This window comes from Daphnia pulex, chromosome 10 (assembly GCF_021134715.1).
Source record: "Daphnia pulex isolate KAP4 chromosome 10, ASM2113471v1".
Taxonomy (NCBI): domain Eukaryota; kingdom Metazoa; phylum Arthropoda; class Branchiopoda; order Diplostraca; family Daphniidae; genus Daphnia; species Daphnia pulex.
Genome location: NC_060026.1, coordinates 2,378,459 through 2,392,781, shown reverse-complemented (window position 1 = coordinate 2,392,781; position 14,323 = coordinate 2,378,459). Strand labels below are relative to the sequence as shown.

The window sequence follows — 14,323 nt, the reverse complement described above, 5'->3', positions numbered from 1 at the left end:
AAATTTGACTCTTAGAGAAAATTGATAATTTAAATTATTGGTAAGTCAAAAAAGTCAAATTTTAAGCGAAGTTTTTCAAAGAAAATTCTGACGTTTAAAAATGGTCGCATAGCAACGAAACTAGCAGACAGCATTTCGTGTTTTTGATTTGGCGTCAGCTCGTTCAATCAACGATAATGGCTCGATCAACTTTGTGAAATCGCTAGTGCTGTTTGATTTTATGGGAAACAAATTAGACTCGTCGAATAAGTTGGAGATTTCGATGAAAAATGGACAAGAAAATACCCAAGATAAAGCGAGATAAGGTGCCCGAAAGAGACAATGATGTGTCCAACTCGAGTTCCATCAGCATTACAGGACCTACTATTCCTCAAAGACCATACAAATTAGGTATTTTCTCATACTGTTGTTAAATAAAGATTACTTTTTAGGTGAATTTAAGTTCTAACATAATTCTCATTTTGCAGCTCATCAAATATTGAGCTTAACTGGAATCAATCTTCAAACAAAGAGTGTTATTGTATGTTGAATCAATCTTTCTGTTTCAACCACCTACACCTTACTAATTCAGTCTCTTGATTGTAGGGATTTGTGGAGTTGACATTATTGCCCCAGAAAGAATTCCGACAAGTCTTTCTGAATGCAAAACAATGCAGAATATATAAAATCACCCTTAACGATAATGTGGAACTACAGTTTCAATATTTCGATCCAACCCAAGAAATCTGCTCAGATTCCTCCACGTAAGTCTTGACTCACATCATCCCATTTAATGTGCTTTAATGTTCATATTGTTGTAGAAAAAGTCTTGATGCTTTCACACCAGCACATCAGGAAGCGGTATCTTCCACTGATCCTGATGCAAATTTGGGTGAACTTGTTATCAGAATACCTCCAGAAGCACAGCATCTGATGACAGAGGGCCGTTCACTAAGAATTGGTATCGAATTTTCTCTGGAACAACCTGCAGGTGGGCTTCATTTTGTTGTGCCTGCTGGAGAAGGGACTTTAGCAGAGGTGTGTATTCAAACTTTTGTATTGCAAATTCATGTACCTAAAATAATAATTTATCATAGCGATGCGCCCATATGTTTTCTTACGGCTGGGAGAACTCAGCACGATTGTGGTTTCCTTGCATCGACTCATATTCAGAGGTCAGAACGTAAATAATTTCTTATTTTTGATTGTAAGCATATTTCTATATCGTGATACATTCTGAACGCCAGGTTTGTACGTGGAAACTCGAGTTCACTGTAGATGCTTCCATGACGGCCGTCTCGTGCGGTGACTTGACGGAGGTAGTCTACACCCAAGACCTTCGACGAAAAACATTTCACTACGTTCTTTCCATGCCGACTGCGGCACCTAATATCGGACTAGCTGTTGGGTAATTTTAAATGATATGTTAGAAAATTTCGATTATGTAATTTAATAAAAATTTTTGTATCAGACCATTTGAAATTTTAGTGGATCCGTACATGCAAGAATTGACTCATTTTTGCCTTCCTCCGCTGATGCCTTTTCTGCGTTCAACAGCTCGTTACGTACATGAAACTTTTGAGTTCTACGAAGAGCTACTTGGTACCCGATACCCATATTCGTTTTGCAAAACTGTATACGTCGATGTAGCCTCCAAGTAATTGAAAATCATTTGTTACCTTTTCAAAATTCAATGATCTAATTTTTATTTTACGATTCACAGGGATTGCAGTTCCTTTTCAACTTTATCCATCATGAACATGGAACTTTTACAATCTACTCCCTACCTGGAGCAGACGTACGCTTCGCGAAACGTGATTTCTATTTCCGTAGCCGAACAGTTCTACACGTGCTTTATTTCCCGCCAGGGTTGGAATGATGCTTGGCTGACGCAAGGCATTTCGTCCTATTTATCCGGACTTCATTTCAAGAAACTCTTTGGAAACAATGAATACCGACATTGGATTCACCAGGTTTGCTAATATTGTCTCATCAAGCCCATGCTCAAACTAAAATGTCTTCAATGCAATTATTTGTAGGAGCTGGATGAAGTCATCAAATACGAGGAAGAAGTTGGTGGAATCATTCTAGATGCCAGTAAACCGCCTGGTAGTGCTGTTCCTACCTCAGGAGGCGGCCAACAGCCCATCCGCAGTCCAGATTCGTTTCATTTTTGGCCCCATTCGGCCCACACAGTAACTCCACGACACGCCAGAATGATGCGGAAGAAGGCTCACCTGGTATTGCGGATGCTGGAGTTGCGAATCGGTCAACCACTTTTGATCCAGGTTTGTTATAAAAATTCTCTTTGACTATTTTGTGTACTAATGTAATCTTTGCTTCCATTAGGTGTTTAATAAGCAGCTCTCACTTGCGGTTCAAGCGTCGCAGCAGAAATGCCAAGCCAATCAATGGGGCGCCATGTTGATATCGACCGCCACTTTTGCCAAGGCTATTTTCACTGTGACGGGCAAAGACATTGGCGTTTTTGTTGATACCTGGGTCCGCCAAGGAGGCCATGCTCGATTTCAGCTCAGTTTTGTTTTCAATCGAAAAAGGTTTGTAATTATTAATCACATCCTAGAATCTTGATGGACATTTTGATTTATTTTGGGTGAGTGTAGGAACACGGTCGAGTTGGAGATTCGACAGGATGCGGCTAGCGGAGCTCAACCGGCGCGAGGTCTACGTCGTTACGTAGGGCCTCTGGTCGTGGCATTGCAGGAACTCGACGGCACTTTCCGTCACACCTTGCAAATTGAGTCCTCGGTTGCCAAAAACGATCTCACTTGCCACTCGAAATCCCGACGAAACAAGAAAAAGAAGATTCCGTTGTGCACAGGAGAAGAGGTCGACATGGATCTCTCAGCCATGGAGTGAGTAATCCTCGCTAATTATTGCCAAATTGTATTAACATAATTTCTGTTCAATTCCTTTAGTGCCGATTCGCCTGTTTTGTGGATACGTCTGGATCCGGACATGTCACTGCTGAGGGCAGTTGAAATCTCCCAGCCGGATTACCAATGGCAGTACCAACTTCGTCATGAAAGAGACGTAACTGCACAGGTTCGAAGCGCTATTCTTATAGTTTGTTTGTTTATTATTTAAAAGAAAAAGTCATTTTGACTTGCAACAGATGGAAGCCGTTATGGCACTGGAGCGTTTCGCCACTCCGGCCACCCGTTTGGCGCTGACAGACATAATCGAAAATGAGAATTGTTTTTACAAAGTCCGTTGCGATGCCGCCTATTGTCTTGCGAAAGTAAGATTTCCTTATTGACGCCATTTTTATATTTAGAATGCTCAAATCTCAATTTGTTTTGGCTCGTCTGCTGGTGACAGGTGGCTAATGGAATGGTGTCAAGCTGGGCAGGACCTCCCGCTATGCTCATGATTTTTCGCAAACTGTTCGGTTCGTTTTCGTGCCAGCACATTGTTCGCCAAAATAACTTTGCCAACTTTCAGCACTACTTTTTGCAAAAGGTAATAGATGCGTTAACCTTAAAATCAAGATTGCTCTGTATGTTCCCTGTAATCCTGTAACTATGGTATCTATTCTTTAGACTATTCCTGTCGCCATGGCACAGCTCAGGAATGCTTTAGGTGTCTGCCCCCAGGAAGTTTTACGATTCCTTTTAGATTTGTTCAAGTATAATGACAACACGAAGAATCGCCTGTCAGATTGCTGGTACCGAGCCGCGCTGATCGAGGCTCTGGGCAACACCGCTTCGCCCGTGGTTGCCGTTGTTGCGCAGTCAGCGTAAGAAACACATTTAAAAATAGACCGTGTCAAAACAGAAATTTTGATTGGAAAATTGATAAATGTACAGAGCGGCGTTGACCCCGGAATCCGTGACTAAGGAGACACACCAAGTGCTGGAAGAAGTGGCTAGAGCTCTAAACTTGGAAAAGCTTTTGCCTACTTACAAGTTTGCGGTGACAGTCGGATGTTTGAAAGCGATCCGCAAGCTGCAGAAATGTGGGCAACTGCCCAGCAAATCGGATTTGTTCAAAAGCTACGCCCAGTACGGGCAGTTCCATGGTAGATATTTTTCATTTAACTCGATGACGAGACCTTTTATGGACATTTTGAAATTTTCTAGATGTTCGTGTGACAGCCCTTGAAGCTTTGGTAGAAGTTGTCAAAGCAGATTCCCGCATGACAGACTGGGAATTTCTTCTTGAAATAATCGAAAACGATCCTGAGCCTCGAGTTAGGCACGAGCTGTTGACACTTCTGGCCAGCAATCCGCCGTTTGAGCGTGGTAGAGGCAGTCGATTGGACATTATTCCCGTAATGGAACGTCTGTGGAAGCTAATGAAGTATTTACTGATGATTCATCCGCACTGTTAAACTATAAATAATCGTGGAATTTGTCTGGTAGTGTTGAATTATCGCACGATGCTATGCTTCGAAATGATGTCGTTGACCTGTACAACTGCCTCTATGGTCGCCGTAAGCCTCCTTGCCTATCCGGCGCCATGTATCAACGAGTGGCTGAAGCTCCACCCACCGCTTTGGAGAGCGCTGAAATTCCTGGGTTGACCCACCGCGTAAGACTTCTTAATAAACCAACAGCAAATTGGTTAACATTTATTAACATGAATGTTTTTATTTTGAATCACAACAGGACAGCTTATCTCATATGGATATGGAAGTCAGCGTTCCAGGCTCGGGATTCGGCGAAGACGGAATGTCCGTTGCTTCTGTGGAAGTAGTGGCCGGCATACCCAAGGTTCGGCGAATAGCCGATAATAACTTTTATTTATTAGCTTTTCTCATGACTTTGGATTATGCTAATTTCGTTTGCAGGAAGTCTTGATTACCCAAACAGTTACCGATACGGAATCCACCACGTTGGATATCGGTGGCTTCTCGGATACCTCGCAATCGCTGCCCGGACTAGGTGTTGATGGCCTTAAGAAGGTGTGAATTTAGTACTAATTTCACTCGTTATTTTTAATTTGATGATAATTTGATATTCCCGCAGTTAAAACGGAAGAAGGAAAAGAAAAAGCACAAGCATAAACACAAACACAAGCACCACCGTGAAAAGAAGGAAAAAGAAAAGGCGGACAAAGATCGCCACAAGGAAGATGTGACGGCATTGAGTTCCGAAAGCTCGGGACCTCCCTCACCCGATATGGGACTTACATTTTAAAAATTGTGTGTTCTTTTTTTGTTTTTTATTATGAAATTGAAAAAAAAAAAAAATAATAAAATCTTTCATTAAATTCTGGTAGCCGGTTTTTTTATTTTTAATATAATTTATGTATAAAAACCTAAGCCCCAAGGCGTCGAAACTGAGGAGGAAAACCGGCGTTTTATTTTAATAAAAATCGACCAACCCCAATTCAAGTCCCGAGGGCGATAACTCAACGACAAGTCGCTCTCGCTATCAGAAATCTTTGGTGAGAATTGGCAGCGTCGCGAGAAGCTTTTTTGGACGCCATTCACAAGGCAACAAACATAAAAAGATCCCGGCTTTTCATTTCGAAGTGTAAAATCTTACTATTTTAAAAACAGGTATGCTATCATTTTAGTGCATTTTGCTCGACTTGATGTTGTAGTGTTCACTCTAGTTGCATTTGAGTACCTTGACTACCTATTTTGCTCGAAAATTACGTGTGTGTTGAACTTGTCATTTTTTTTGAAAATCAGAAACGAAATGAGTTTTCGGCGTGGACGTGGTGTTGGCAATGGAAGGTTTTCCGGTGGCAGAGATATGGACAGCGGACGAGGAAGAGGTGGAGGCAGAGATAGTGGCCCACCAAGAGGAGCAGACAGGCTTTCAAATCACACTTCTGACGCATCAATGGCCAGTGCCCGAATCTTTGTGGGAAACCTGCCCACCAATGACCCTAGACTCACCAAAGAGTTGCTAGAAGAGAATTTCAGTCAATACGGACACATTATGGGTAGGATTTGTTGTTTAGTTTGTCTGTAAATGTCAGATCATGCATGTTGCTTTCGACTTAGGCATATCCATTCTGAAAGGCTTTGGATTCATCCAATACGCTGATGAAATCAGTGCAGAGAATGCCATTAGAGGAGCTCAGAACATGGAAATCCTTGCTCACCGAATGGGTAAATTGCAGTCGAGAGTGAAAACATGTGGAGCCAGTTGTGCCTAACACTTAGTATGTATGTATCCTAGATGTCAAGAATGTCAAGTCTGGCAAAGACGGTCTTCCACCTATGCCAGGCAACAGTAGTGTCAGTGGAGGAAGTGGTGGAGGTGGAGGTGGAGGAGGAGGAATACCCGATCCCGGCAATTACCGTGATCGTTCACCCATCAGACGAAGAGAATTTGACATGCCAATGCGTGGCAGAGAGCCCGACATGCCTCCCAGAGGGAGAGATGGCGAGATGATGATGCGTGGAGGTCCTTCTCACCGCGACATGGATCGTCCGTCACGCGATTTTGACGGTAGAGATCAGCGCGACTGGGGCAGAGACCAGATGGACATGATGGATCCTTACCACGGATCTCCTTACAATATGGATCGTGAAAGAGACATGCATCCGCGAGAGCCGTTTATTCCTCCGCTAGGTGACCACAGAGGCAATTTCGGGTAACGAACATTTTCAATCTTCCATTCGAGAGTTAACATTTTCTAAATAATTTTGCATTTTCCATCGGCAGTGGTGGTGGGCCAGGTCCGAAACCCAGTGGTATGAACATGGCCAATGAAGTCGAAATCGTCGTCACTTCCAAAACAGGACCGCTGAGGCAGTACGCCGAGCGGATCGAGAGCCGCATCCGATCTCAGGGTCTGGCCGTCGACGTCCTTTTCCCCCACGAAGAAATTCCCATCCGCCAAGTCCTGGCCGACTTGTCGTCTCGAGGCACTCTCTACGGCATCGTTCTCTCTCCAATCAATCCGGAGCACGGAAGCATCACCCTCAACATCTTGTTTGGCCAGCCAGAAGGTAAGTCTTATCGATTGAAAAACCGTTTTAAAAAATCTTCAGGTTCTTCTTCTTCTGTCATCGATGTTAAGTCAAACTGAAATTTCATTCCGGATAGGGGGCGATTTTTTCTTATTTTTTTCGTATTTTTTTCGTATTTTTCGTCTCCAAAAATCATTTGACGTTGTGAGGTCGTGAGGGTTAAACAGCGTCCAACGCCTACACAACTATTATTCGTTAACCGTATTTTTCGACCGAGTGCAAAGGCTTTTTCTTTTTTTACGAGTGGTGGAGAGAGCGAAAGAAGAGAGTACGAAGGTTGGCGTTGTTCAAATTACTCGAGTGTTTTGTTTTTCGTGCTTTTCTCCACCCCCAATTGCTGGGCACTTATTTTTAAAAAATCCCTATAGCGTCTCTTTTGGTCAGCGATGAAATTCGATCAGTCTTTCGGGTCATTTTTCCCTTAAGTAGGGTCTAAGGTTTTCATATTCCTATTTTTGTTTTCATTTTTTTCGACAACGGATCGCATTTCGCCTTTTTCTTTTTTCCTTTCTACACGACGCAAATGAGCCATGCTCTCAACAAACGCTCAATTTTTTATTTTATTTTTCGCCCGACTCGGGTGTTTTTTTCGGTGCGACGTTACGACGACCGTTTTATTTTCGCCCTTGAAAATTTCTCGCTTTTTTAAAAGTGTTCGTTTTGTTGTTTTATTGCTGAAAATTGTGTTTCTATGTGTGTCGGAGAGAATGATGATTTTTGATAACCAAGTTTTAAAACAAAATCAACTGTGTGTTCGTGTGTGCGTGGGGTATATATCAGAGCACCGGAACATTCCGGTGGAGGATGCTTTCGCCTTGTTGTCGTCGTCCTTGCAGCGCTATCAACAGCAGCAACAAGGCGGAATAGGAGGTGGTGGTGGTGGAGGTCGTGGCGGAGTCGAACAGCGCAGCGGCGGAGGCGGTGGTGGTGGTGGTGGTTTGATGGACTCTGCCGCCCCCGATTCCAGAGGCAGAGGCGGAATGCAGATGCAGGCCGGACCGGAGCCTCACCACGCCAACATGCAAGGGCTCATCAATTTGTTGCAGGAAAATCGGCCGCTGTCGGTGATGGAGTACGACCGTCTCATCCGCTACTTGAGCGACAGACGTGACCGACAGATGGCCGAAGATGCTCGCGGCGGTGGCGGTCTGGCCGGCAGCCAACCGGCTTATCTTCTAGGTAACGTAGCAAAGAAGAAGAACAACTTTTCTCTGTTGTCTGAATAATAATCAATTGATTAATTATTGGAATTGTTTTACATTTCAGGCGGAGGATACAATTCTGGCGGAGCTGCTCCGGGCGGTGGCGGTGGTGGTGGTCAAGATAATCCGATGGAGTTGCAGCAGAGGATACTGAGCATTTTGAATTCGAGCGCGGGCGGAGTTGGGGCTGGCATTGTGGGCGCCGGTCCAGTCCCCGCCCCCGTTCCGGCTCCGCATCTCAACTCTTCTGCGTTGAACTCGTCATGGAACGCGGGCGGTGAGGTCAGCTCGTCGGGGCAGCAGCAGCAACAGCGTTCCAACAACGACCTCTCGGCCGGTCATTCCGACGGACCCAAAGTTGACGGTCTCTTACCCACTGGGCCCAACATGTTGAAACATTACAACCAATCGGGACCAGGAGGCGCCAGGCAACAACAACAGCAAGACTCTTCCCACCGGCCAATGCAGTCACAACAACAGCCGGGCGGATATTATGGCATGGGCAAACGCTTTTAAAAAAAGAAACAAACAAACAACAACAAAACCAAAACAAATGACGATGGGGGATAGAAGATGCGCGGTATATTAAAAATAACACTCGGAAAAAAACAATCTAGAAAGAAGATAGAATCATATTTAATTCGAGGAAAAATTAAAAGAGGACGAACTTTACCTTTAGAGTTTTTCTTTTTGTGTGCCCCGGGATTCTCCACGGAAAAAAGACATAGGCCGATATGTTTTTTCTCATTTTTCGTCATTGTCAATTTTTTTATTAATTATTCAAAAAAAAAAAAACTTCCCGGAAAATTGGTAGGATCGAAATTCACCAAACTCTTTTTTTTTTCGGTCTTTTTTGTGTGTGTCATCGCCCGTTTTTCTCTCCTTTTTTGAACTCGGTTTTTGTATTTGCCAGAAAATATTTTTTTTGCATCTTTTTCTCTTCTTTCAGCTAAACTAAAAATGATTTAAGGAACACCCACTCTCGCAATCAGAGCCAATCGAATAAGTTTAAAAACGAGGTTCTTATTTTTTTTCTCTCTCACTTCCCCCCCCACATGATGATGATTCATTGCCCAACATCAAATTTGATTCCCCCTTTTTTTTCGTGTCTTGATCCAATTTTTTTCGTTTCTTTTTTTTTCCAAATCGACATAAAACTGTGCACGTCGTGCGTCATTTTTTTGAAACATTTTTTTTTTCTTTTTTCCCTCGACACAAAAATTAAAACACAAACACACAAATCAGGTAAAATACGTATGAACAACATTGAGACAATTTTTCTTTTTAAATTAAGTTTTTTCTTTAACTTTTTTTTTTGTCTGTAAAAAAATTTCAAGAGAAAATGACTGGGTTTCTTATTTGTAAGTTTTCTTTTGGATTTTTGAAAAATAAGCAGGAAAAAAAAGGATCTCTTTTTCTATTTTCATGTGTTGGAGTAGTGGTGGACGGGCAGGTCCGGTAGCGTTTGAAGGTATTCGGCGTTGGAATCGACGTTGTTGTCCTCGTTGTGTCTCAAATGGACGTAGGTGACGGTTGTCGATTGCGTCGTCCAAGTTCCCTGATGGTCGTTTGAGTGTGGGCGACGCTTTAACTTGGAATGGATTTCGGCGAACGTTAGCCGATCCCCCGGCTGTGTTTTCCAGCAACCGTTTAGCAACTGGCAAATGAGGGGCGGGGCTGAAGAAGGAGGAGTCAGGAGGATCCCTTGTAGGATCAGTTTAACGACCTTTTAAAAAGAAATGCCAACACATTTTTTTTATTTAGAAAATTGAAATTTTTTTCCTTCCCGCCAAATTGTAAATTTTCGAATTTTTCTATTACCTGTTCGTTTGAATGGCCGTAATAGGGCTGTACCCCCAGGGCAAAGACCTCCCACAGGACGACACCGAAACTCCAGACATCCGATTCGAGCGTGAATTTACCGTAGAGGATCGATTCGGGAGCCATCCATCGCACCGGCAGCATCCGAGAACCTCCAATCTTTTTTTATTTTTTCAATCGAATGTGTTAGTTATCAATTTGATCTTTATTCAGCAGAAGCAATCGAGTGTCGAGTATACCTTGTAATAATCGCAAGTGTAGACGTCACGGCTCATTCCGAAATCGGAGATTTTGACGGCCAGACCGCCGCCTCGGGGTCGTTCACCCACCAAACAATTGCGGCACGCCAAGTCGCGATGGACGAAATGCTGCGACGAGAGATAGGCCATCCCGTCTGCGATTTGCGCCGCGATCGAGTGCAGATCCTCCTGTTATCGATCGATTGAATTTTTAGATTTTTGTAGGTTCAATCCCGTACGTGTCTCTGGGTTTTTTTTAAGTTTGATTTATTCTCCTCTCGGCGGGAGTGAGGTGAAGCTTACCTGATTCAAACAATGCGCAGTTTTGGTTTTGGCAAATAGATTGCCATTGGCGGACCGTAGAAGCTGGGCCAGATCCCCCAGCGCCATGTACTCGAACACGAGCCATGGTCCAATATTGGGCTCTGTAATCCAATCAAAAAAGAAACAAACTTTGTGATAAATGTGTTCCATTTTTTGGTTTTTATCTTTTTTTGGGGTTTTGCTGGGAGGGGGTGGATTAAAGTTGAACTTATTTTCGGATGGATGGAATGGGAGGAAAGTTTGGACAGTTGTATGGGGGGTGACTAATGACGACTTGTCTGTTTTATATACCGTTGATGACGATGCCTTTGAGCGAGAGGATGTTTGGATGAGAGAAGGAAACCATAATTTCAGCTTCCTGGAGCAAATCCTCCTGGGCAGCTGGTCCAGCTGCGGCTTTTAAAACTTTGACAGCCACCGCTTCATCATCAAAGTGAATTTCTTGTTCTTCATCTTCTTCTTCTTCTTGTTCGTCGTCGTCTGGTTGGGCGTTGGGCGCCGATGATGGCCGTCGCAGCGATCCACGAAAGACTTTGCCAAAGCAGCCCTCTCCAATTTCCTGTTTCAATTCGATCCATTCTGGCCGGATGATGACAAATGGTTTAAACTGGTCGCCTGCTCCACTGCTGCTGCCGCTGGCCTGCAGGAGCTGGCTCGTATCGCCTCCGCTGCCCGTCGATCCTCTATCCGCGTTCCAGTCGTATTCCGGATTGTTGGTGAATCGCTCCTGGTGCAACACGTTCTTGGTCAGACAGACGGGCATTTCCCCGGCGGCCGGCAGAAGCGAATTGCCCGTCAATTTGCCAGGCGATGGATAATGATGATGGTGGTGATGGTGTCGACTTTCTACGACGCCGGACGAGCTGGCGGCCCGTCGCGATTTCTTTTTGTTGCGCATCCGACGCCTCAGCAAAAACAGGATCGACAGGATCGTGACGATTCCCAGCGCTGGGACCAGCCAAGTGATGGCCGCCGTCGCCGAAGCGTTCAGCTGTCCGTCCAGAGCCGGAAGAGACTGAAATCGGTTACACGAATGTAATTATTATTAAGTTTTTTAGATGAATAAAAACATAATGGTGGGTTTTAACATACCCCTGGCAAGGTGGGAATCGAATTGGGATGACTGGATGGATCGATGAGTGGCTGCTGTTTGCTCTGCTGGGCCGTCTGGTTGACTCCGGCCGCTGATGCTGGTTTGCGGATGCTAATGAAGGTCTTTTTGTTTGCACTCGGATGATGAGGTCCAGTAACTATAATAACGAGAGATAATCATATAACACGTAAGCGTCTTTAATCAGCAGCAATTGATGGCCACCGTTTAGTCTTCGGAGAAATGTGAAACTTTTTCCTTCACTTTTTAAATCTTTTATTGGTGTAAGATAAGAAGAAGAAGAATGTTGCCTTTGGGCCGGAGAATGTTTTATCGCTCAGGTGGAAAAATTTCGCAAGCGAAGAGAGAGAGAGTTTAGCCCGGCAGCCAAGTCGTTGATTGAGCTGATAAAAAAGAAGTTTGACGCACTAATAATAATACGTGGCCAGTAAATCGTCTAAAAGAAATATTTGCTGTTGGACGACGTGTAAAAAGAAAAAGAAAAAAACGGAATCTTTTTTTCCTGATTTATTCGTTTGATAATTTTTTGTCTGTGTAGCCGGTCGGACCCCCGAAGGCAAAACTATCAAAGTGTCAATTATCAAATCGTTTTTTTTTATTTTTTATCTTATCTCTCTGTCGAAAAGGGGCTCTAATATTCCCCCCTTTTTATTTTGAATGACATACACAGTATAGCAGCGCTAATGTATTCCGCTCGCACCTATAGATAGACTCGTCGCATATGCCCCTGCACATTGTGACGGACAATAATCAGATCGGGGCGGAGCCGGACTTTCAGGATGTGTGTGAAACGTGTTGATTATCTCCTTTTTAACTTGATTTTGGTGGCCCGAAAGAAATGAGAGGAGGAAAAAGAAAAACAAAATTGAAACTGACCGACAACGCGCGGGCAAAATCCGTCGGGCCTTTGAAGTGACAAGTCGTGAGTGCAGATGCAAATCCATGAGCCGTCGGGCACCTGACGACAGCCGGCGTCCATCCCGCAACGAGCCGAATCGCAATCTCGAGCACCTGCCCGTCCCTGGTTCGGATCTGAACGAAAAAAAAAATAAAATTAAAGAAAATGTTAAAATGAATTTTTTTTTTAATTGATTACATCATCACGTATTTAAAATTTTTTTTATTCGAACGCCCATTTCTCCAAATGGTTTTAGCGGGGTTGTGTCATTTTATTTGATTTTTTTAAAAACAATCAAAGATTTGTTTTTGAAATTGAATTTCATTTTTCACCGCGTCGACCATAACAATATCAAGAACAAGTTTCGGTCAGTTAACGTTGTGTTCGTGTAATAACGAGCTCCGTGTTAATATTTTTCCAAAAAAAAAAAGAAAAACAGGATCCCTGGGCAAAATGTCGGTGGGGTTGGTATATAATGTTGTGCTGGGCACCGACTAATTACGCTACGGGGCGTAACTTGTCATTTATTAATGGTTGCGCAGCAGCTGTAAAAAATGTACATATCGGCTCGTTAGTTTTCGTGTTATTTCCCCGAAAAAAAAAACACAAATTATGTTTGCCAGTTCATCAAGCGAGTTGGGTTTTAATAAAAAGAAGAAAATTCGTTTGGGTTCCCTTTTGTTGTTTGATTTCGTTTCAGAGCTGGCGGCGAACGCGTGTTAGCGCTCACGAACCGGTCACGCTCCGATGTATGTACGAGATTGACGGTCTCTCTCTCTCTCTCATGATGATGACTATATGTACGTTAGCCTCGGGAGTGACCAAATAGAAAAAGAAAATCACCAGGAGAACAGAAACCAAAAATTTTAACTAGCACTAAAGAGTCGCTCTTGTTTCTTTCTACTGATGTTGGACACACATTTGTAGGTCCCATTCTTTTCTTTTTTCATCTATTTCAATCTAAACCAGTTTTACCTGTTGCGTTGACGATCTTCTGTGGCGCCATGGCGATCACCAACACTCGGCTCCCTCGGAGTAACAAAAATGTAATGAAATGAATTCCCAAAACGAATCACAATTGAGAAATTTTGCAATTCAAATTTAGCGCGCGCGAAGAAGTTATAACACAATCCGATTTGTTCAACACAGCACTCAAAGAAAACACTATTGGCGGGGGACAAAACCAAATGTTTGAAACTGTTTTTGGTCGAATTTTCGAGTGTTCCGTCTGTCCGGCTCGACAGATTGGGCGAGACTGTCGGTCCGCTCGGCTGTCTTCGATAGTTTTATGGCGCAGTGTGTGTGTGTACAGCACACACACACACACACATGAAACGTATGTGAGTGAGAGAAAAAGGAGAAGGAGGAGGAGGGCGGAGTGACGCCAGGATCTTGTTAAAAGGAGAGTTGTACGAAGAAAAAGAAGCTGGTCCGTCTCCCTCTCGGCACCACAGCTGGAAACATATGGCGAGCTCGTTGTTCAACAACAACCAAAGTAGTAGTAAGTTGTTGTAGTTGTTGTCGCTGTTGGACTAGTCAAACGCCAATCTCTTTTTTTCTTTTTCTTTCTTTTTTGGTGGGTGGTGTGTTTGCTGGACCACTTTGGAGGAGAGTTCACAGGCCGTCGGGACACAACTCTTTTCTCCCACCGTGTCCCGAATTTCATTAGACGTTTTAACGGTCGTGTAAAAGGGGGGCGGGCGGGAGGATCAATCGTTACCGAAGCAAATAATTGGGCAATCAACTGGTTATTTATGACGTCTTATACGTGTGTATATTAGTTGTAGTCGGCCC

At 43.7% G+C, this 14,323-nt stretch overlaps 3 protein-coding genes across 4 annotated transcripts; 2 read left to right on the top strand and 1 right to left on the bottom strand.

The window, feature by feature from the left end:
* Window positions 1–130: 130 nt before the first annotated feature.
* Window positions 131–5,215, top strand: LOC124205103 (transcription initiation factor TFIID subunit 2-like). Its single transcript, XM_046602442.1, has 21 exons — window positions 131–390; window positions 468–520; window positions 586–743; window positions 801–1,017; window positions 1,077–1,154; window positions 1,227–1,387; window positions 1,451–1,636; window positions 1,703–1,952; window positions 2,019–2,267; window positions 2,329–2,537; window positions 2,604–2,855; window positions 2,919–3,045; window positions 3,116–3,241; window positions 3,322–3,462; window positions 3,543–3,739; window positions 3,810–4,021; window positions 4,083–4,302; window positions 4,365–4,533; window positions 4,611–4,715; window positions 4,793–4,906; window positions 4,971–5,215. Exons 1-21 carry the CDS (start codon window positions 270–272, stop codon window positions 5,139–5,141), a joined length of 3,516 nt encoding a protein of 1,171 aa, XP_046458398.1. The 5' UTR covers window positions 131–269; the 3' UTR covers window positions 5,142–5,215.
* Window positions 5,216–5,379: 164 nt separating this feature from the next.
* LOC124205101 (nuclear receptor coactivator 5-like) lies at window positions 5,380–9,323 on the top strand. 2 transcript variants are annotated; one of them, XM_046602438.1, is made up of 7 exons: window positions 5,380–5,506; window positions 5,642–5,898; window positions 5,960–6,067; window positions 6,138–6,555; window positions 6,627–6,913; window positions 7,715–8,113; window positions 8,201–9,323. In XM_046602438.1, the coding sequence occupies exons 2-7, from the start codon at window positions 5,649–5,651 to the stop codon at window positions 8,650–8,652; spliced, it is 1,914 nt and encodes a 637-aa protein (XP_046458394.1). In that variant the 5' UTR covers window positions 5,380–5,506; window positions 5,642–5,648; the 3' UTR covers window positions 8,653–9,323. The 2 variants fall into 2 exon arrangements, with proteins under 2 accessions (XP_046458394.1, XP_046458396.1); XM_046602440.1 differs by lacking the exon at window positions 5,960–6,067.
* LOC124205102 (tyrosine-protein kinase transmembrane receptor ROR2-like) lies at window positions 8,704–13,995 on the bottom strand. The gene is made up of 8 exons (XM_046602441.1): window positions 13,505–13,995; window positions 12,508–12,663; window positions 11,613–11,770; window positions 10,812–11,535; window positions 10,500–10,621; window positions 10,197–10,385; window positions 9,958–10,116; window positions 8,704–9,862 (listed from the first exon to the last, which is right to left on the bottom strand). Exons 1-8 carry the CDS (start codon window positions 13,533–13,535, stop codon window positions 9,560–9,562), a joined length of 1,842 nt encoding a protein of 613 aa, XP_046458397.1. The 5' UTR covers window positions 13,536–13,995; the 3' UTR covers window positions 8,704–9,559.
* Window positions 13,996–14,323: the final 328 nt, after the last annotated feature.